This window comes from Embiotoca jacksoni, unplaced genomic scaffold (genome assembly GCF_022577435.1).
Source record: "Embiotoca jacksoni isolate LCO1_2020_lvr unplaced genomic scaffold, fEmbJac1.0.p SCAF_11, whole genome shotgun sequence".
NCBI classification, from domain to species: Eukaryota; Metazoa; Chordata; class Actinopteri; family Embiotocidae; genus Embiotoca; species Embiotoca jacksoni.
In genome coordinates, this window is record NW_027185241.1 from 6,051,003 (window position 1) to 6,073,294 (window position 22,292).

The 22,292-nt window shown below is 41.6% G+C and overlaps 1 protein-coding gene across 4 annotated transcripts in view; it reads right to left on the reverse strand.

Annotated features, from left to right (window-relative positions):
* Positions 1–784: 784 nt before the first annotated feature.
* Positions 785–22,292, reverse strand: part of myh14 (myosin, heavy chain 14, non-muscle) — a 31,422-nt gene continuing 9,914 nt past the window's right edge. Inside the window, exons 6-46 of one of the 4 annotated variants that reach the window (XM_069142675.1) lie at positions 21,735–21,849; positions 21,300–21,347; positions 20,969–20,980; positions 19,797–19,889; positions 19,625–19,688; positions 19,156–19,254; positions 18,857–19,000; positions 18,522–18,736; positions 18,274–18,426; positions 17,913–18,086; positions 17,446–17,619; positions 17,221–17,335; positions 16,738–16,806; positions 15,420–15,625; positions 15,179–15,300; positions 14,861–14,930; positions 14,611–14,771; positions 13,447–13,555; positions 12,927–13,058; positions 12,593–12,799; positions 12,283–12,420; positions 11,962–12,085; positions 11,000–11,171; positions 10,676–10,888; positions 10,408–10,552; positions 10,103–10,309; positions 9,796–9,900; positions 9,419–9,571; positions 8,897–9,145; positions 8,675–8,788; positions 8,493–8,591; positions 8,194–8,406; positions 7,927–8,088; positions 7,704–7,832; positions 7,467–7,555; positions 7,257–7,380; positions 6,928–7,136; positions 6,423–6,531; positions 5,749–5,921; positions 5,512–5,535; positions 785–4,747 (exon numbers count right to left, since the gene is read on the reverse strand). In XM_069142675.1, the coding sequence (XP_068998776.1) occupies positions 4,558–4,747; positions 5,512–5,535; positions 5,749–5,921; positions 6,423–6,531; positions 6,928–7,136; positions 7,257–7,380; positions 7,467–7,555; positions 7,704–7,832; positions 7,927–8,088; positions 8,194–8,406; positions 8,493–8,591; positions 8,675–8,788; positions 8,897–9,145; positions 9,419–9,571; positions 9,796–9,900; positions 10,103–10,309; positions 10,408–10,552; positions 10,676–10,888; positions 11,000–11,171; positions 11,962–12,085; positions 12,283–12,420; positions 12,593–12,799; positions 12,927–13,058; positions 13,447–13,555; positions 14,611–14,771; positions 14,861–14,930; positions 15,179–15,300; positions 15,420–15,625; positions 16,738–16,806; positions 17,221–17,335; positions 17,446–17,619; positions 17,913–18,086; positions 18,274–18,426; positions 18,522–18,736; positions 18,857–19,000; positions 19,156–19,254; positions 19,625–19,688; positions 19,797–19,889; positions 20,969–20,980; positions 21,300–21,347; positions 21,735–21,849 (5,623 nt within the window). In that variant the 3' untranslated portion in view covers positions 785–4,557. The remainder of the gene's footprint in view (positions 4,748–5,511; positions 5,536–5,748; positions 5,922–6,422; positions 6,532–6,927; positions 7,137–7,256; positions 7,381–7,466; positions 7,556–7,703; positions 7,833–7,926; positions 8,089–8,193; positions 8,407–8,492; positions 8,592–8,674; positions 8,789–8,896; positions 9,146–9,418; positions 9,572–9,795; positions 9,901–10,102; positions 10,310–10,407; positions 10,553–10,675; positions 10,889–10,999; positions 11,172–11,961; positions 12,086–12,282; positions 12,421–12,592; positions 12,800–12,926; positions 13,059–13,446; positions 13,556–14,610; positions 14,772–14,860; positions 14,931–15,178; positions 15,301–15,419; positions 15,626–16,737; positions 16,807–17,220; positions 17,336–17,445; positions 17,620–17,912; positions 18,087–18,273; positions 18,427–18,521; positions 18,737–18,856; positions 19,001–19,155; positions 19,255–19,624; positions 19,689–19,796; positions 19,890–20,968; positions 20,981–21,299; positions 21,348–21,734; positions 21,850–22,292) is intronic. The other 3 variants (XM_069142679.1, XM_069142677.1, XM_069142678.1) reach the window with 3 other exon arrangements.

Genomic DNA, 22,292 nt, shown 5'->3' on the forward strand with positions numbered 1-22,292 from the left:
TTTTAATACGTTGAAAGTCATGTAGAATATGGTCACCATTGTTAGTCAACATGTTATATTTGTCCATTTCATTTGTTTCAGCATACAATTTTATTGTAAGCCTTTCAGTAATTTGTTTGTAAAGAAGTATTACAATAACAGACTATACTATTCACAATTATTACAATCACATAACCTGATATTTAACTTAATATTAGAATTTGTTTGGTCAGTTCAAACATATTTGGCACGGAATAATTATGTACATAACGAGTCTACTTTTAATTTCTTTCGTTTTTAGACCAAACTTTTGTCATGTATATAAAGTATGTTTAATATGCGAGTTTCAGTCTGTGCATTGATTTCAGTGGTATTATTGTTCCAAGTAAGAAATGTTCATACTAAAGTGGTATCAAATATCCATAATGTAATAATGTAATTTTTAAAAAGTAAACTGTGCGCTAACAACTCCTGTTTTCTGAGGTGTGAGTATCTTGTCAAGTCTGTGTGTTTGAATGAGTCTTAAATTGTGCTTCTGTGTATGTATGTGTGTGTGTACATGTTTTTATATCCCAGTGGGGACATAAATCTTAGTACACACCAACCCGTGAGGACACGTGTCCCTGTGGGTATGAGGATTTAGGGTTAGGGAGGTAAAGGTTAGGCATTTAGCGGTGATGGTTAAGGGGCTAGTGAATGCATTGTGTCAAAGAAAATCCCTATCGGGATAGTGAAACGTGTGTGTGTGTGTGTGTGTGTGTGTGTGACACCCAACGGTGCAATAAAACACACAGACCCACAAACATCAAAACCAACGACATATATTAAAGTTAATCCCAGTCAGATGTTTTATAATTACAGCATCATTAACAAAAAAAAAAATGCTAAAACAATAAAACACATTTCCAAAATGTTTCAAGTTGCACAGAAGCCATAAACAAACAAACACAGAGAAAAATAACACCTCAGAGAAGCATCGGCCTCATTTCTTGCTACAGGTGAACAAACTTCGTCTGTCCCCGTTCCAGCAGTTCAATCCACATGTCGTCAGGTTTTGGTCTATTTCAGCAAAGTTTTGGACGTTGATATGACATTTTGAGATGACAACAGTTAAGTGAATAGTTCAGAGACGGGTGTCATGATGACACGTCTTGTCAGCTCATTTGGCTTAATGTCAGCCTTTTGGAGATAAATTACAACCGGACAAGGCAGATGTAACGTACTGACAATGTCTGGCTGCTTTTATCTCCACTGGTGGTGTGTAAAGTGCAGCATTTACACAATATCTTAAAAAAAATAAAATACAGCTTCAAACAAAAACCCTGCATATTGCTAAAATTAAACAATTACACATACAGAAAATAACAATTAAAACCCTTTAATTGGGCTGTAAATATATGTCGTCAGTAGTCTTTCTTGACCCAGACAGTTTGATCTTTCTTCACCTGTCACTAACTGTGAATCATGGTGAACCTGGCATGGTAAGAGCATATGTATGCACATGGGACGGATGTGGAGTACTGCTTGCGCTCACTACTTTTATTTCAGTGCAAACCGGTTAATTTAAACAGAAGGAAGAAGAAGGAGCAGTGATGACGACCCTGATTACCGAAAACTACTGTACTGGTCATGTGTGTAATCAACGGTAAACACCAACAGCATCATTAATCCTCGTCTTTGTAGTAATCTGTATATCCAGAATAAAAAAAAAAAAACAATATTCAGAAAAACTCCAGAAACACCATTTGTGATTTCAGCTACACAATCTTTTGTTTTCATAAGTTCCAATTGAAAGTTAAAGTGTCAGTGACATTTGTTCTAATTTAAAAGTAAAGTCTGTCATTTGGGAAATTTGCTTTCTTGCTGAGACCTCGAGGTGAGGATCGGTGCCTTCTTAAGTCTGTATGATTCATTCAAAACTACAGCCAGCAGCTAGTTAGCTTAGCATAAAGACTCGATACAGATGGGAAAAGGTAGCCTGTCTCTTACTGAAGATAACAAAATTTACCTCTAAAGCTCACAAATTAACAAGCTATATCTGGTTTGTTCTGTACAATATTAAAGTGTAAAAACAAACATTGTGGTTTTATAGAAAGGTATGTGTTAGACTAGTTCATAGACAGCTGCAGTGACTTCCTGGAGTCTCCGCCGACTACATCAAGAAATAGTCTGGTACATAACCTGCCAATAAAAGTGCCTCTTTGTTTTTAAACTCAGTTTTTGTGCCGATTGAAGATACATACAATTGTTATTGGCAGATTTTAGAGCCGTATTTTGTTACCTTAAGTCCATTTGGCTCTGCTAAACTAAACTAAGTTAACTGGCTGTAGCTCTATATTTAGTGCTGCGACATGAGAGTGGTATCGACCTTCTCATCTAACTCCAGCCTATTTCCCAAAAGGTCAAACTATTTCTTTGAGCAGTGTCTGCCAGTTTGTAAAGACAACCCTCTTTGTGTCTACATTATAAAAATCACATTAACTTCCTGGACACACTAAAAGCTGTGACAGGCATACGTGTGTGGTAAAAGGTCATAAACAAAAAAAATAAAAATAAAAACAAAAAGACATTCATGTATTAAAAAATACAAAATATATGGAGACCGTCTGAAGAAATACATCTTGGAAACCAGGTTTCACAGCAGGGGTCATGGAAGTGCCCACGCACATAATGTAATTTTGAGTTGATAGCTAGGGTAAAAAAAGCAAAACAACGTTTTGTTCTACTTGCCATTTACTTCATAAAAATTCATTCCACAGTGCCTCCACTGTCTTTTTTTTTTTTTTTTTTTAAACTAACACTACTGGTCTATGAAAATGCTTTGAGCCTGGTGCTCAGTCATTCTACAATCTTCTACACAGGACCTGTGAGCACAGACTGAGTTCATACTCCTCCATCACAGTCATCACAGTAGAAAACCCAACCAGCCTCTACTCCTGTCATCTACTTTGTTCTACAGCTACTCTACGTTTACTACAAATTTAAGTCCCTTTTCTCATCCATACGCCCACCATTTGGTTAAACACAAAAGCTTTGTTTGATTAATAATTTACACAGTTCATCAGTAAAATCAAAATGACAGTATACAAGATGCTTGTCAAAATAAAATGTGATGCGGTTATCGGTCTAAAACAAGAAGAAAGAAAAGATCCGTTTTCACAATTTGTTCTGCTTTGGATAAAAAGATAAATTAAAACAGTTCTCCACAGGTTTTTACGTCGCTTTCGTGAACAATCCATAAGTGTGTGCTTCATTTTTTTTACACCAGCGATGACATTAACTAGGGAAGTCTCCCATGCAAACTCCCCCTCTGAGACCGGATGCTGTGACGTTGACAGAAACAAGTCTGAGATGTCCGTAACTGTAACCCATTTCAGCCTGACATCCATGCCAGCAGGAGCAGAAATGATCAGACTGACTTCCTCCGCAAGACCAAGCCACACAGAAAACAAGCAGTGATCAATAACTTAAAGTTCATATTTGATATAAATTATACAAATTCAAATTTCTGAAGCAATATGTTAAGACTTTAGTTAAAGAGACTATCTAATACTACCTACTGCATTGTCAAAGAACATACCGTTTCTACTCTATAAAAAAGGATTTATCATTTAATACAGCCTTAATGCAGCAAGTGTGACTGCACGTTGGCTTGTTGGTGTTTAAGTCACTTTATTTGTGACTAGTGATATGACAATGAGAATGTAATAAATCCCAGTTCCTTATCAATCATTTCATTAAAGGTTTCATTAAATATTAGTTACTAATTGCCAGTTTCTGTTATTGTACCTCAGAAAAAGCAGCACTGTTTATAATTTCCTCTGTTTGTCAGGTAATTCTAAGTTTCATGTGTTTAAAACATTGACTGACGTACTATGACGTCGTTAACCTCACTTGCACTTAACACACTCACTCATAAAGAAGGTGAACCCTCCGTGTTTATTTGACTGTTCTTGTCGGCTATTTCACGTAACATGAATACAGATTGTCTTCAAACCTTTCAGAATTATTTTCACCCTCCAGCAGATTCATATATTCAATCCACATCAAAGGATTAAACATGGCTTAGTTATTAAATACCTCCTAGTGTAAAAGACGTGATCACCTTATTTTGCTCTGCTCTTCAAGTTCTGTACAGCTTCCTGAAACTATGATAATAATTCACTTTCACTCTGGAGATGTAGTTTAGTTGCCCAGAAGTGTATTACAGAGGTGTGATGTAGAAATTTCCAGTCTTTGTTACGTTACAGAATAAAAATCTGCATCTGCAATTTGTAAAATCTCATTTTTATATGTTTTCTGTACTTGTTGAGAAAAAATGAGGCAAAATCTTAAAGAGCATTAATATATCAGAGAGGTTGTTTTATAGTTAAAACCCCTGATGTATGTGTCCTATGTGACTTTGTTTACTTTAAAACGTGTGCAATGTTCTGTGTGCATGTCACTCTTTCACCCCTAAGTATTTGAGGCTCTGAGAGGCCCATGCCTGCATCTGTGTGTGTGTGTGTGTGTGTGTGTGTGTGTGTGTGTGTGTGTGTGTGTGTACATGTTGTGTGTGTAACTGAGCAAGTGTGTGAGTCACTCTGTGTTGTTGACGCTGTAGGGCGGCGGAGGGTCCAGGCTGTGCTCTGAGGAGGGAGTCGGGGTCCCTGGGAGTCCGGAGGAGGGAGTGGGTGAGGCAGGGGGCTCCTCCGAGTCGGAGTTCTCCAATGAGAGGTCGTCAACCAACGCTCTGCGTCCGCGCATCGCCAGGGGCAACGGAGCACGCCTGGACAAGAAGGGAGACAGTTACAGCGAGTCCAGCTATGAACCGGCTGAGAGCAGCGTGAAGCAAACGCACCGAGGGGCAGTGAATTCTTTCTCGAAGTAGGGCTGCTACTAACAGTTTCTTCATTTTGTTTCTTCAAATAGTCAAATGTTTAGTCCTTAAAATGCCAGGAACTAGAGAACAATGCTTGTAACATCTTCAGATTGTTTGTTTTAGCCTCTGTTCAAAGATAATAAATCCTCTTACCAACCTCCCACAAGCACAGGAATCATCATTTTAATATCTTTTGGTTGTTTATTCTGTACAAAAACATAGGTGTAAAAACAGCACATGGTGGGAGACTTCAATGTGCAAATTAAAAAGCTTTAAAGTTGCTGGTGGGTGGATTTTTATTGCCACTGGAAAAAAAGCCAGTTTCCTCCTTCTTTATGCTGAGCTAAACTAAGCTAAGCTATGCTAAGCTAACTGGCTTTTGGCCAAAGAAGGCTATATTCAGAAAAATTAGAAAGGTATCAGTCTTTTCATCTAACTTTTAACAAGAAAGCTAAAATATATTTCCCAAAGTGCAGGACTATTCCTTTAAATAGACTACAGATGGGCAAAAGGACAAGCAATAAAAATGTTTATATATACATGTATATATATACACACACACATATATATATATATATATACACATATATATAGATACACACACACATATATATATATATATATACACACACATATATATATATATATAAAAAAATCACACAGTGACCTACTTATCTGGTCTCCATTCAGGGACGCTGAGTGTTGGTGTGACGTGGACAGATGGTAATGTGTCAGTGTTAGATGGACACAAATGGATACAAAAGAACAAAAGAACAGAGCAAAACAAATCATATCAAGTTAATGGGGGTGTTAAAAACAAACAAAACAACAATAAACAATGATCATTCATGCCAGAAATAATACATGCACGAGCACATACACACACGCACACACACACCACTGCGTACCTGAGCTGGCTGCGCAGGGAGGTGATCTCTCGTGTCATGCTCTGACTGCTGTCAGTGAGCTCCTCCATCTCTCTCTGCAGCTTCCTCTTCTGGGCGTTGGAGCGAGAGTTCTCCTCCTCCACCTCTTCCAGCTGCCTCTTCAGCTGCTTTAGTCGCACCATCGACTTATCCAGCTGCAGCAGAGGGGAGAGGAGGGAGGAAGAGAGTGTAGAGATCGGAGGAAAGAAGGGAGCAAGAAGAGAGAGAAGGGACAGAGATTTTTTTGTTTTTTTTAAAGAGAGGTTTGTCTGGGAACAGGAGGATGAATAGGGATCAGGAGTCAGATTAGAGCTGGCAGATTATTGCTGATGGTGTTTTGGGAGGAGAGTCAGTGTCTCTGCTGTGGTTGAGGGATCTATTTTGCTGGGTGGAATACATTCTAACATCCCAATGAACACAGATGCCAGAGCAGGATTAGGATTAAGTTGGATTGAGCCAGATAAATCACTCATTTTAGGATGATTTTTCAACACTGTAAGTGCCCTCAGGCACAATTAGAGCAGCAAGCTTAGCTGACCTGACCTCCATTAAATGATTATTTAATGGTCTGTCGCTGGCTATACTATATTGCGTACACCTAAATGAACATGTGGATCACCTGGCTGGGGCCGCCAGGGTAACGTTCATTTTCTTACCTGCTCTCTGTACTGGTCTGCATGTCTCCTCTCATCTTCTGCCTGCATCATCACCTCCTTCAGTTTCTTCTCCGTCTTCCGCACCAGTTTGTTAGCAATGGCTCGTTCCCTGTGGGATAGAAAAGCTCAGTAACACAGTAACTTCTAATCATGTTTCTAAGGACAGTCAGCAAGTTTTCTTTTGTCCCCAGACAATCTTTTTTTTTGCCAAAAAACCCCACTTAAATACCAACATCATTTTTTATTGTTAGAAACTGCTGAAAAACGGGTGGTGAATGTAGCCTTTATTAAACCATTAGTTGTTTAACTATATATTCATGGTGTGGTTCAATCGTGATTGAAATATTGCCTATTGACAATCCAATAAACTGTGTTTTAATTTGAGAATTTAGAGGTGATCCAGTATGAGATGAAACACTAAAATGTACTTTGACCATGAGGAAAGTAAGCCTTAACATAAATCTTTTAACTCTATGCTTTGTAAAAGTTTGTCAGTTTCTCTCACTGTCTCTCCTGCTCCAGCTGCTCCTCCATTGACTCAATCTTAGCCTCCAGGGCGGCGACGCTGAGCCTGTGTTTGCCCCTCACGGCTCCCTCCAGCTCCCCCAGTCGGCTCTTCAGCTCCTTGTTCTGCCTCTCCAGATGCTCTCGATTCGCGTCCGCCTTCTGGGCCAGAGTCCTTTCTCCCTGCAGCTGCACTGTGAGAGTCTCCACCTGCAGCACAGGCGGAGGAGCGGCGACAGTGTGGGTTCATATAGATGCGTTTGAAAACAGAGGGGACAGAGACACTTGTGGATGTGTGGATGTGTGTGTGGATTTGTGTATCTACGGTACCTGTAGAGCTGTCTTCCTTTGTCTCTCCCCCAGCAGTTCAGAGTTGGTCTGCTCCTCTTCCAGCTCCTCCTCCAGTTGACTGACTCGGGCCTCTAACCTCCGCTTCTCTTCAAACAGAGCGTTTCTGGACAAACACACGACTTTAGGAATACCAACACAACTGCACAACCTCTAATTGACAGAATATATCAGAAGTAAAGTGACACTAACTTTCCAGAGCTGCTGTTGACCATCTCATCTGCCATCTCGTCTCTCTCCTGCTGAGCCTGCCTCCTCTGCCTCTCTGACACAGACAGCTCCTGCACAGGGAAATGGACGCAGACAGAAAAGGCATGAATCACAGTGACTGCAGGGTATCTTTATATTTTTATGGGATTATTCATATACACACACACACACACACACACACACACACACACACACACACACACACACATATAGACGTACCTCAGTGAACTGCAGGACCTCTGCTTCCAGTGTTTGGATTTTCTTATCGCTGTCTTTCGACTGTGCGATTACCTCATCCCGAGACAACTTGGTCTCATCAAGCTCACGCAGAACTTCCTTCAATTGACCCTGTGACAAATAAAAAGACATTTTAAAATCGACTGCTTTGACGCATGCAGAAAAGTGATATTTACATGTGTGTGTGTGTGGGTTTCTGTTTCACCTGCAGCCTCCGTAGCTGCTTCACAGCCTCCTCTTTGCCACGGCTGGATGTCTCCACCTGGGCCTCCGACTCCTGCAGCTCTGCTTCCAGCTGCTTCTTGGACGACACAGCTTGAGACCGCTGACTCCTCTCCTCCTCCAACTGGATCTCCAGCTCCCTCACCTGGGATAGAAAGGAGCACATTATGTCAGAAAGTACAAGTAGAAAGAAGAGAAAACAAAAGCCACACAAACATCGGTGCTTTTCCTCACTCCTCCACCTCATTACCTGTTTGCTGAGAGCCCTCCTCTTCTCCTCTCCCTTCTCCTCACTGGTGCTGATCTCCCTCTCAAACTGAGCCTTAAGCGCCTGCAGGGTGACCTCCAGCCTGAGCCTCGAGTTCTCCGCCTCCGCCAGCTCCTCCTCCAGCTCCTGTGTCTGAACTCGCAAGTTCTGGGCTTCTGTTTCCAAAGTCCTCCGGGTCCGCTCCAGTTCGTGGACCTAACGCAAAGGAAGCATAGAAGAAGCGGTGACTCACTGAGGACTGAGACAAAGAAATAAAAGAGTCCCAAGAGGTTGATTCTTACGTTTTTGCCGACATCATCTTGCTGGTTTACCAACTGCTCCATCTCCAGACGGAGCTGCTTGTTGGCCCTCTCTAGTTCTTCTCTTTGGTCCTGGGCCTCCTACATACAGAAACCCAGATAATTAACCACCATAATCACAGATAACATGACGATATTCATGTGCTGTCTCTCGGATAGTTCACCTGCAGGGCTCGGGACAGCGCCAGATGTCTGGTTTCCTTCTCTCGGCTGTCTGCTTCTGCTCTGTCCCTCTCTTCTGCCAGCCGAGCGCTCACCGCTTTCTCCTCTGCCAGACACTGAGGGAAGGAAGGACACAAAGTTGCTGTAACAAGAGGACATTTCTGAAATATTGAGTCTTAGATTTTTGAAACGTGTGCATGTGAGCAAACTGTTGCATTCCTAACCTGGTCAAATTTCTTTTGCCTCTTCTCGAGGGCCGTGCAGTTTTGCCTCTCTCTCTGCAGGGCAAGCGTCATGTCCTCTATTTCCTCCCTCAGCCGCTCCCTCTGCCTCTCCACTCTCTCTTTCTCCTCCTCCCTCTGTCGCTCCCTTTGAACGGTGCTGTCCAGCTCTCTCTGGAGTTTCCTGCGCGTCTCCTCACCAGCTTCCACCGCAGTGTTCACCTCCTCTGACTGCTTACGGAGCTCTGCAAGCTGTAAAGGTGAGCAGAGGTTTATGAATGTCAGTATGTTTGGTGAAACAAAACTTCTCATTACAAATTCCCATTGAACCACTGTCTTTGGTCTATCATGAACATTTTTAATTATTGGGAAGTACATTAAATATGAGAAATATTTATGTAATATTTGCATGTATGCAACTAGTGTTTTTTTAGATTTTCATGGAATAATGTGAACTGATATTGATCAAAATAATATGAAGCAGCGGGTCGAGTTGAACAAAGCTCGCCTGGGTCTCTGATTTACCTGCTGGGTGTGAGTTTGGATCTGCCGACTCAGCTCTTTGGCTCGTTCTTCTTCCTCTTCCAGTCTTTCCATCAGTCCGTTCTTCTCTTCCTCCAGCGCTCGGACCCTTGAGCCCAGAGCCATCTTCTGACGAGTTTCATCCTGCAGCAGCTCCTAAAAGAGAAGAACAGACGGCAAAGAAAAAAAGGCCTGGCGTCAGACAGCACAAGTGTGAGAAAATTCTTTCAATTTCCTAAAATTCAAGAAGAGGATTCTGTTTAAGATTCTACAGAAACTATTGCTATTCTTAGGAGAAATTGCTGAAAGTGTCTGTAGCCTAACATCCAAAGACAACTATCACATGTGACCCAACCCTGGTGTCTGCTTGTATTTGTTACCTTGGCATCATGCAGCTGGCTCTCCAGGCTGCTGACCTCTTTACAGAGCCGAAGAGATTTTGAGTCAGACGAGGACAAATTGCCGGAGAGGGCCTCGATCTCACACTGAAAGAGATACAGTAGGTTATAAAGGTAACTTTATCAACAAAACAGAAACAGTAGCTCTTTACTGCAGCACAAGAATCTGCTTTTGTAAAGGTGAAAAAACAAAAAGCAACACCTGTGTGAACGGACAAAAAAAAAGAAGAAATCAACAGTTACACCGAAATCTAAGGTTTAACATCAGTGCCATTGTATCCTTTTGCACCTGAAGCTTGTGCAGTCGCTCCTCCTTGTCCTCCCTCTCTCTGTCAGCCTGAGCCAGTCGGGCGCTGACTTCCTGCAGCTGACTCTCGGCCCTCTTACGACCCCTCTCGCTCTCCGTGCGGCCACCTTGGAGGCTCTTGAGCTCGGCGGTCAGATTCTGCCTCTCTTCCTCCAGCACCACCTTGGCCTTCTCAAGGGACTGACGTGCCTGAGAGAGAACATGTATGACATACGATGATGAGTGGCATGTTCGTACATGCATGTGTGCATGCATGCATGTGTGTGTGTGTGTGTGTGTTTTCGTACTCTCTTGCTGTTGTCCAGCTGTTCCTGGAGGTTGTCTATGGCAGAGCTATGTTTGACTCTGAGTTCTGATAGCTGGGACTCGTGGCGGCGGGTCTCTTCTTCAACACATCGCTGTAGATCGCTTAATTCTGCTTCCCGTCGAGACCTGTGTGGATTTGAGGGTGTTAAATATATTCAACAATAATTTGCTCTAATTCTTTTTTTTTTATTACACTTTCCTTTCAGTCCTGATCTGACAACAAAAATAATTGCTCTCCTTATTATTTACCGAAGCTCCTGCTGTGCAGCCGTGGTGTCCAGAGTGTCCTCTAGCTCTGTTCTCAGAGCCTCCAACTCCTCCCCCAGGTCTCGTCTCTGTTTCTCGGCTCTTTCCCTCATCCCTCGTTCATTGTCTACTTCCTCTTTAAGCTCAGACACTTGAGATAAGGCCTCCCTGAGTGCCCTCTGAGCTTCAGCACGACGAGCACCTTCTTCTTCCAGCCTGACAAGAGCGAAAAAGAAAGAGAGATGAATAAGAAAAAGAAGTCTCAAAGGTTCATTACAGGCTTTTATTTGTGTGACTGCGTCTATGAGATTTCCTCCCGAGTCTCACCGGCCCTGCAAGTTGGTGATGTCCTTCTCCTTCTGAGTCAGACTGCCCCTCAGCTCAGCAGCCAGCATGCCCAGGTCTGACAGCTGCTCCTGAGCCTCCACCGACTCGCCCTCCATCCTCCTCTTCCACTTCTCCTGCTCTAAGCGACCCTGCTCCTCGCGCTTCAGACGCTCTGCAAATATTGATGAAGCAGGTTAGAATCAGATGACAGAATTTAAACAGTAAAAACCCTCAGTTGTTTCACTCCTGCATTACTCCATCCATCCACCAGATGTCCTCGGACTTCCACTCTCCTAGTTACCTGTCTGCCACACCCACCTCACCTGTTCCAACTCATCTAATCAGCCCCTGTATACACACATGTAAATACACCTACATATACCTGTATATATGCCAACATTTAGCATTGCATTACATTACATTAAGAAATACATTAAAAATGTTCCTGCCTGCCTGGTTCAGTCTTTGCTTGGGCAAATGGCAGGATTTAAAATGTGCTTTTTTATGATAAAACGGGGTGATAAAACACTAATGATTCCACTGGTCAGGGCTGCACAATTGACTAAAATGATTTAAAAGAAAAAATGTAATCGTAAATGTAATGTTTTTATAATATTTGGATATTTTCAAATTACATTCCGTCTCCTTTACATTGAAAGCATTTCAAATGTATACATATATACAGTACATTAAAAATAATTCTTCAGTGTTTTTTTCAGTCTAAATACAAATAAAAATGGAGCTGTTCATTTTAATGCTGTCCTATTATGCCAGCTCATATAAAAGAGAAAAAAATATAGCTACACTACACGAGCAAGTTGCCTGTGGAATGACAATGCTTACTCAAAAAATAAATGTCACATCAGATTAAGATGAAGTTGTTGTGGATGTCAAAATCCTGATCTTGATTTTTATATGATGACTTGTGTGGACATAAAAATGACTGATTTTGGGACTATTACCCTCTAAGTCAGCGATGACAGCCTCCTGTTTGTTCTTGAGTTTGTTAAGACTTTTTGTCTTCTCCTCTTCTTCAGTGAGCTGGTCGGTCACCTCACTCAGACGCTCCTCAAACTGTTTCTTCTCCTGCTCAGAGAAAATGTATAAAAACGTGTATATAACGATGCACAAAAAAAACACTGGCACAAAGAGATACAACATATACACAGTGTATAAATATGTTGTAACACAGTAATGAAAGAGTAGTTTGTTTTGCAAGAGGGATATATTAGTGTTTAAATGTTTCATGTACACAGACAGACAGACAAAGTTTTAATGTCCACCTTGCTGAGCCGGTCTCTCTGCTCCACTGCAGTAAGCAGGTCTGTCTCCAGACTCTTCACTTTGGTCTCCAGGGTAACCTTCTCCAGCAGGAGGCGCTGCCGGGCACTTTCCTCCTCCTCTAACTGTTCCTCCAGGTCCTGACAAAAAACACAGAGAAAACAATTTGAGTAACATTTAAAGGTTGGGGACTGATGGTGCAAGAAAGAGCAATCTGAAGCAAAAAAAATCTACACTCAGTCCTTGTTTTAATGTCACTTCACTAACTTTCTTTGACAGTTCTGACAAAAAAAACTCAGTATCCATCCTAACCTGTATATTCTGCTGCATTCTCTTCTTCTCATTGGTCAGCTGCACACCCCTCTCCTCTTCTTCCTCCAGGCGACTCTCCAGCTCGCCCAGCACCTCCTCCAGCTCCTGCTTCCGACTGGCCAACCTCGCCCTCATCTCCTCCGCCTCTGCAAACAGCTCTGCCTCCGCCTGCAGCTGGTCAGCCAGCACTGATTTTTCCTCGATCAGCTAGAACATGACAGAGAGAGTAGGAGGAGAAATGATGAGTAAGGCACTGATTCAGACAATGAGAGAGGTTTCAGCAGAGGTGGAACAGGGGCGGACAGGCAGCAGAACACAGATGAGGTTCGTTCACCTGAGTGTGCTTCCTGTCCAGCTCGGTGAAGTCCTGCTCCACGCGGGTTAGGTTGTCCTTGGCCTTCTGAAGCTCGGTTTCCCTGACCTGGATCTCCTCATCCTGCCGGGTCACCTGCAGCAAGGGCTTCACCTGGGTGGCACAGATCAAAGGCCAGTGATCAATGTGAAGAATAGCCCCATTCTGGCAGGCTATGAGGTTTTAATTTCATGAATCAGGCTGATTTTCTTTTTCCATTCATTTTTCATGGATCTAAAGTCATTGTTCAGATTTTCTTTTAACACAGTCTCTAATGCAATGTTTCAATTCTATTTTATAGAGCTTCATCTCCCTTTTTTCATTTTGAAAGTAAGATTTCAGGAAATCTTTTTCAAATGATACATTTTGTTTTGTGCCGCTAAAATAAACTAAATTCAAGCAAAATAGATTAAGCAACATCACTGAAATTTTTAGTTTATTTTTAAGATGTATGCGCTGCATACTTCACGTTCATGTTGTGATGTAGTTGTGTGCACAGTACCTTCGTGAACAGTCGCCACCACTGCCAATTCCTGAGTTTGAGGTAAGCAGCACAGTTCCTCTGCATCACCCTCAGAGCACTCAGCTGCTGCTGCTTCTTTAAAAAGGCTCTGAAACAAGAAAAAACAGCCAGGATCCATCAACAAAAGCACATGTCCACCTGAAGCTAACCTCTAAAATAATTAAAAGTGACAGGCTGTATCCAAGTAAGCATCTAAGTAAATTAATTTAAGTTATTAACATGTATTACCTAGACCAAATGATAAAATAAACCTTTTAGCATTATGTAAAATGTTTTTTTTTTCTTTGCTGGACTATAACGCTGCATAACATCGTCAGGTATTTGATAAGGTCATTGATCAACAACTTACTGTTATAAGTGCTGATTTTGGACTTTGTATACTAATTTGTATACCTGTGCTCCACCACACCTTTCTACTAATATTTACTTTGCTAGAGTTGTCAGGGTTCATAAAATATTTTGTTGTCAAGCAAAAAAGCATCAGTTTTATTGGTAAAAGTCATTACCAGGAACACTTGGTTTGAATTTACATGTCAGTGTTTTTATGCTGTTATTCTTTTTAAGGCTTATGATGCATTATGTAAAACACTTTCTTTCTTTTGTGTATTAAATGTGCTTACAAATAAACTTGCCAAATGCCAGGTTAATCAGTCAAATGATGAATCAGTAGAAAAAAAAAAGTATTTTGTCTAACTAGTTAGTCTCCAATATAAACATATAACTTGAACGAGTATGTCATTCCCAGGCTTCGCCAAATACCTTTCAATGCTGTTGCAATTCCTGAGTCACTGATAGGGCTGACAAAAGATTAAATATTAATGCTCCTTGAAGAGAGAAATACAAAACTGCCCACTGCACAGCAGCAAGCAAGCGCTTGTTACACAGAGACCCCACTTGTCTTACATGTTTGTCTTCTTCCATTCTTTTCACCTCAGTTAGCAGAGAGTGAATGTTGACTAGCTGATGACTTAATTTAGATTAAATAAATAAAATACAAAAAAAAATAATTCTAATTGATATTAAGGTTAAAATGTAGACATAAAATAAAACAGGCTTGAAAAGTAATGACATGTCACAGCAATAGAACCTAAATAAACTGCCTTTAGCTGTCTGCTGTGGTTTACGTTTAAGAAATAGTCTTACTTGCGTGCGAGGAAGCCTCTGGAGGCGCTCTGGAAGCGTATGATGGTGTCTGTGATCTTCAGGTCTCTCTCTTCTTCCAGGTGAGCCAGGACTCCGGCTCTGAAGAAGACTTTACTCTGACCGACCCTGAACAGGTTGTGATCCAGCTCCAAAGCACTGATCTGAACAGGGACAGTTGATGATAGTTAGTCAATCCAGCATCTGAAAGACTGCAGAATGTACTGCAAAGCTATAGATACTGAAAACTTACCATGAGCTCTGAAGCCTGCTTGCCATCCATGAACGTGCGAGGAATGGCATTAGGTGTTAGGATCTCATATCTGAAAGACAAATGTAATTTTATAAGAGTGTGTTTGAACGAGAGGTATGAGGCTGAGCACCTGTAAAATGGGTCATTAGCAGGTGTCAGAGAGGGTGCTTAGGGGAGCGTGCGTGTGTGTGTGTATGTATGTGTGTGTGTGTGTGTGTGTGTGTGCATGTGTGCGTGTGTGTGTGTGTGAGCATGCGTCTGTGTGTGAGTGAAGCAGATGGTTCAAACACTGGTGTGATGATAATCTCAAACACAGACCTCTGTCTGAACTCCTGGAACGGGATGCGGTTCGGGAAGCCTTGTCTGCAGATACGGATCCCTTCCAAGACACCATTACACCTGAGCTGGTCCAAGACCAGGTTAGGTGACAGTTTACCGGCCTATGTGACAGAGACAAGTGAAGAATCAGAAGAAAAAAAGTCACATTAAGATTTCCTGCAGTTAACTTCCGGTTTCTTCCACTGTTATCGGTTCTCATCCAAAACCCCCCCCATCTCACCCTCTTCTCGTGGTTGGGGATAATGCAGCGCAGGAAGTTGGGGTTGGTGTTCCTCAGTGTGGCCATCAGCTTAGTGAGAGACTCTTTGTAGAGTTGACCAACAGTCCTAAACATTCCTTTCTTCGTCTTCAGTCCTGCGGCTCCGAATGTGACCGGTCCGCTGTTCTCTCCCGACGACACCTGGTCCAGACCTACGATCCTGTCCACTGGACGAGAACACAGAGCGGGGTTTCAGTTCCAGCAGCAATTAGAAATTAGTTGGAGAGTTTACCAGATGTGCTTTTGCATTTGATGTCTGAATGAATATCAGATTAATGAGATGATGTAATGGTTTTACACCTGCTCTCACATCTGCTTTCATGGCTCTGGACAAAGATTGTTTTGGATGGATTTGGATATCCATTGGTTTTGAAGCCTATAACAATAGCATATATTTGCACAGCCAGTGAGATACACACACGCACACACACACAGTCCCAATACAATAAGGGTGTCTAATAGGTAAAGCTTCTCAAGCTTAACAAGTTAGCTTTGGACATGTCTAGACAGGCACGACTACAGGTTTGCCGGAAAAGACCATCGTGATTTATTTTGTTCCTGATCTAACAGTTGTAATGAGTGTACGAGAGATGCAACAATATGGCATTTCAGAGCTGGTAATGACAACTGATAATGAATTGTTTATTGTGGCCACAGAGAGCAGAAGGCAGAAAGACCTAGAGGCAAATATCGCCATTCAGAAGCAAGTTTCAAGTGACGTCCCTGTGCAACAGGTGTGCTCCGCCTTATTAAATGTCATTTCAGCTAAAATAACAATAATAATTTTTTTATTTATGACATGAAACATTTTTAACCATTTAAATGTCGGTACTGTGAAGCAATATGTTGCATCTCTGTATCTAATTCAAGATCACATTTCTGTCTGCAGGGCTGATCTCATTGAAGTTGCAGTTTTTTTCTGGCACTACTGCACAGCACAACTCTTATGTGATCATGAATGTGTTTCTAACAGAGAGCATGCTGCTACCCTGATCCTAAAGAGTGGTAAAAGAGATCGTAGGAAAAAGCTTCACATCACAGCACTGCTACTAAAAGCCAAAACTTTGTGAAGAGCAATTATAGAGTGACAGAAGAGCACAGTGACAATATAATGCAAGCATTATGAAACTACAACACAAATACCAACTAAAAAAAAAAGGAAACAAAAATGACACAAAAGGCACACGGCAATCGAAACTGAGCTGCCAGAAGACAACAGAGTAACATAAGCAGGGGTGGGAATGAGGAATGCAATTGTGAGGAGGTAAAAAAGACCTACTGTCGGAGCCATTAGCCTGTATTGTGGCAAAGGAGTCAAAGAAGTACACACGAGGAAGAGTTTGAATATCTGATGCAGGAAGCAGGACAGCACAGGGAGTGAGATGAGAAAAGGAGCCCGAATAAGCACCAAAGAAGAGGAGAGGAAGGAACAAAAGGGAAAAGATAAAGCAAAACAGGAGAGGACAAGAAGGTGAAAGAACAGAGGAAGGTGTGAGAGCAGAGAGGTAGAAAGAAGAATATGATAGAGAAGGAGAAGAGAGAGAATGTAGTAAAGTTAATACATTTTGCACCAGAAAAAGCGTTATCTACATTTGACAGATTTGAAAACATACTTAGCATTAAAATATTCTTCTATTCACGTTAAATGTACAATTTCCCTGATATCTATATTCATTTTTATTTGCTGTACACCTACAAAATCCATGTGTTAAATTTTTAATGTACAGAGCAGGTAATGTTTGTGTGAATCCATCAGTCTCACCCTCTTTCCAGAGTTCGGACACAAAATGATCAGACGACTGGTGGACAAGAGATGCCACGTTGTCGTTCAGAGGATCCATGTTCTTCACCAACCAATCATCTGCCTTATAGTCCACCTGAGGGTGGGGAGGTCACATGGAAGAGACAAAAGGTGAGAAGATGCAACAAGACATTTGCGAGGTTAGATTGATGGTAGACATGGAAGATGTTAAAACACAAGGGATACCTTTCCAGCATAATGAATAATGGAGAAGTCAGCTTCTCCACGTGGCTGTTTCGATTTGAAGAATTTTGGATGGCTGCCTTGCTCGCCAGACAGCTTCTCCACAAATGAGCGATCTGTAGCCCGAGGGAACCAGCACTCTTCATCCAGCAGTGCTAGGACACCAGGTGGGTGGGCCTGACAAGGACAGGGAAAAAAATGACTGTGAAAATGTATTCATGCATTTTATCGTTCAAAATAACAAGATATGGAAGCGTAGTGTGACTGAGTGAATCTATCATTTTCTTTGCTTGACTTACTTCATCAGTTCATGTAGCTGAGGGTAGTTAACTGGAAAGGCTCAATCCATAACCTGCACTTAATCTAAAGTGCCCTACTATTCCCAGACACACACTATTTGGATGGAAAATACATCTCAATTGTCAGCATCTATATTGTCATCACTGGACAGGTAATAAGCGCGCATGTACCGGTCTCTCGATGAGGTCAATGCAGGGCTGAAGGTCCAGGCCAAAGTCGATAAAGTTCCACTCAATGCCCTCGCGCTGGTACTCCTCCTGCTCCAGAATGAACATGGTGTGGTTGAAGAGCTGCTGCAGCTTCTCGTTGGTGTAGTTGATGCACAGCTGCTCAAAGGAGTTTAGCTGCAGAGGAGGAATTTAGAAAAGAAAACATTCAATAACTCTTGCAATGTAAACTATGGAAGAGCATGGACACGGTTGAATTTGTTAAGATTAGTGATGGGAAAAAAAAGTAAAAATAAAGAAAAACTTCCCTGCACATTTGTAATGTCCTTTATTGCAAACACATGCAATACATCAAGTTACACACCTGGAAGATCTCGAATCCAGCAATATCAAGGATGCCAATAAAGGAGGCTCCCTGTCTCTGTCTGCGGTCCAGAGCTCTGTTGATTCTGTGGACCAGCCATCTGAACAGACGCTCGTACGTTGCCTTTGCCAAGGCCTCTACAGCAAAGTCGGCCTAGAAGAGGAGATATGTGCACTTAGATATACCTTACAGGGACACATGTCTGTTTATCTGTGCAAGCACAAACGTCTTTGCGTATAAAATCTTACTTGCTCTTTCGTCTGGGCCTTCTGTACATACTCTCGGCCCACTTTGATCCTCGGGGTGAGGATGGCCCGGGTGAACTCCAACACGTTGATGCCCAGCAGATGGCACAGTTTCTGAGCAGCTGTGTTGTCAGGCATGGACGCCTGGTCCTGGTTCTTCTCCTTCATGAAGGATATGTTCCCAAACTGGAGCACAGCGGAGATCACCTTCAGCATGGCTGAGGAGAGGTAAGACAGGAAGAGCCAAGGTGATTTATAGCAGGGATTATATATGTAAAAGGCTAATTCTTTTTTTTTTTTTTTTACTTTCTTCTCTCCTTTTTAAACCCTTCTCTTACACAGTAACTCTTCAGGGTTGAAGCCCATTATAGCCATTGAGTCCATGGTCTGGGTGAAATTCTCTGAATCACTCTGACCAGCAACAGGGATGGAGCCTCCACTGAGAAAGCGATACTCATCAGCAGTTCCGAGAAGCAGGTCCACTAGGAAAGGTGAAACAGAGAAATTTAAGTCAATAAGACATGCATTACTACAGGACATTGACACAATTTATGAATGTGTATTTCACAAACATGACATATATTGTGTTCTATAGTAATGCACTGTTTAATAATGTCACTTTAATTGACATCTCCACCTCTAGTTTCCTCTGAAGTTCCACATAACAACTGGTAAAAGATGTGGAAGGTCCTTTCATCTTTGGCCTGACGGGTGGCCCGGGACTTTTCAAGGAGGTCTGGATGTAAACGGTCAAGGACATGTACAGCCAAAAATAGAATTTTAATGGAAAAAGTGAAAAAAAAAATTATACTTTAGTCTTCGTCTACATTTACTGATTTTGACTTTTTAAACCAGTACATACAATTATAATACTGTACACCGTATATATAAACCTTTTAAGAAAATACATTTTGGATCCTTTTACAAATGGGACAAGCTACAGGCAAGCGGTTCAATAAAAATCAGGTTTTAGAAAACACCTGAATTTGTTACTAATTAACAAACAATCACAATAATGACAGGATTTTCACACAATTATGCTCTTAAGGAAAGAGGCAAGTGATGATGCATCTTTCAAAAACTGTTACTTCATTTAAAAAGGATACAGGTCTCAATATTGGCACCAACAATGTATCCAGCCACGTCAAAATTAATGCGGATGAATTTACCCTGAAAAAGAAGAAGCGGTTTATGTTTCAGTCCATTTTTAGCCTCAAGTCTCAGAACTTTCAGTTGACTATAAACATTATCTGCTTGTCTAATGTAGTCCGCTCGTACAAATCTGGAGGAGTTGTCGTTCTTGACAGTCTTTGCGTTGCCGAAGGCCTCCAGTATGGGGTTAGCCTGCAGCAGTTGTCTCTCCAGCTCACCCTGAGACACACAGGAGACATCCGATCAGCTTCAAACACAACACTTCAGAGAAAAAAGCTCCAACAAATAACTTTTTTTTTTTCGAAAATGCGCCCTTTTATCCTGCTGTTTGGAGTTAACTACTGTTCTGTTATGTAAAAAAAAAAATAAAAAAATGCATGATTCATCCTTGAATAACAATGACACGTGTTATTGTGTTATTATTATATATTTCATTTATAATTTCTTAAAATTTGATTTCTTAAATTATCAAAAGGCAACTAAGAAGACTCAGTTGAGAACCACTGTCATAAAGCAACACAGGAAGCTGCAGTTTGGCTACACAAACTACATATTGGCTGACTGTAGCTAGCTGCAATGCATGACTGCAGTTGTCGCATTGCCAATGCAGCAGCTATCGATGCAGCATCAACAGCAGCAGCAGCAGCAGACAGTCATGGGCTTTAAAGGAACTAGAGAAGATGGTTATACTGGAAAAACTGTCAAGGAATGGCAGCCAGTCAACAATAAAGGCAGACACACACCAGATACACACAGAGCGGGAGCTCAGCGCTTGTGTGGGGTCAAAACACAGAGCGATCAATGTGTACACTGCACACATTATCAAAGCCATATAGCACAAGTATGCACAAGTCACACAGACGGCCGCAGCCACATACCCACTCCAACACTCATTCAACTTTACACACACACACACACACACACACACACACACACACACACACACACACACACACACACACACACACACACACACACACACACTGTACAGTTCAAGTTATTAGTAACAACTCTACAGCAGAGGTGCCTCATAGTTCACTGGGAATGGGAAACCAACTCTAAGCCCAGTTTGTCGAACCAGAAGATTAAAATAAAATGTGGCAAAACTAGAGACCCAGGAAGCCAGGAGTCATATAGATCAAAGTCAAAAAGAAAAGGACTATGCACAGAGGACATGATTGTCATGTATCAAGAGAATCATATCAAGTCTGGTAAATATCGACAGGGAAAGTTTAAATTCTAAAGAGCGTGACTCCCCATGAGTAAACCCCAAGTTTTCTAAATACTTTCATACTCACATATTGTATACTCTGGCGAATTGTAGGAAAATAATGATGGTTTAGGAGGGAGGAAATTGGGTAGATGGATGAACACATAGATGGGATAAACAAACAAACAAACAAAAAAAAGACAAATAAGACAACAATCACAACAACAAATAAAGAAATATAAACAGGCAAAATCAAATATACAGTACAGGAATTGACTCTTGATGAGGAATAACAGCAGTAGTGGTAGTTCAAAGGATTAAAGTTACCGAGTTAGTGAGAATCATCGTGGAGTTCATCAAGCAGAAAATAGGACGGGACCAAAGCAAAAGGGAAGGACAGGAGAGCAGAGTTAACTCACCCTGTTCGCCAAAGTACTGCCTCTCGTTAAGGACCTGGAACCATCCATCTGAACATGCAGGCAGGAGAGAGGGACGATGCAGAGAGTGGAGAGTGAGAGGAAACAAGTGCAGGAAGGAAGGAAGCAAGGTCAGGAATAATGCAGAGAAAATGTAGAAAAAGAGCAATGATTGACAGAAGAACCCACTCCGAAGGGACATAAATTAAATGTAACTGTACTGGCAGAATTATTATAACATCAGTCAGAGAGAATACATGAATTCATAGGATCAGTTAAGGGAAGAAATATATTTGATTTTTGTGATTTGAACTAATTAAAGCTAATCTGTGGAGTTCTGGACCTTCAATGGCTCTACAGATTAGCTGTTAGCTGTTATTGTATGATGTTTCTAGCTGCTTTCTTTCATACTTTTGTGGTGCCTGTTACGTAACGTACCTGTACAGCTTCCTTGTTTCTGCCCAGAGTTCCGCTCTTGTGCGAGGACGCAACATGAGCCAAATACTGGATGACTTTCTTGGTGTTCTCTGTTTTCCCAGCTCCAGACTCGCCTCTGAAACACACACACACACACACACACACACACACACACACACACACACACACACGACTATGTAAGGAACACACAGGTACACAATAAATACCATTCTTCATCTCAAACATGTGGTCTCAATTATGAATGGTATATATAATTTTATAGAGAGAGCGCACAGGAAAAAGTGGCCAAACACAGTCATCACAACAATAAACATAGAAACCATGCGGTGCATTTAAAGCCACGGGTCTAAACAGAAAGCAGGTGTGGAGGATACAGGCTGTGTCAGTATTGTTGCTTTTGGAGAAGAATGAAGGAGAAAGGAACAAAAATAGCAGCTGTAAAAGATCTAAAAGAAGCAGACACCTAAGTCCAAATACACTTGGAGACCAGTTCAAGATGAACCTATAGAGGGATCCCCGACAATGACAGGAAGAGTCTGGATGGAAGACATGAAAAAC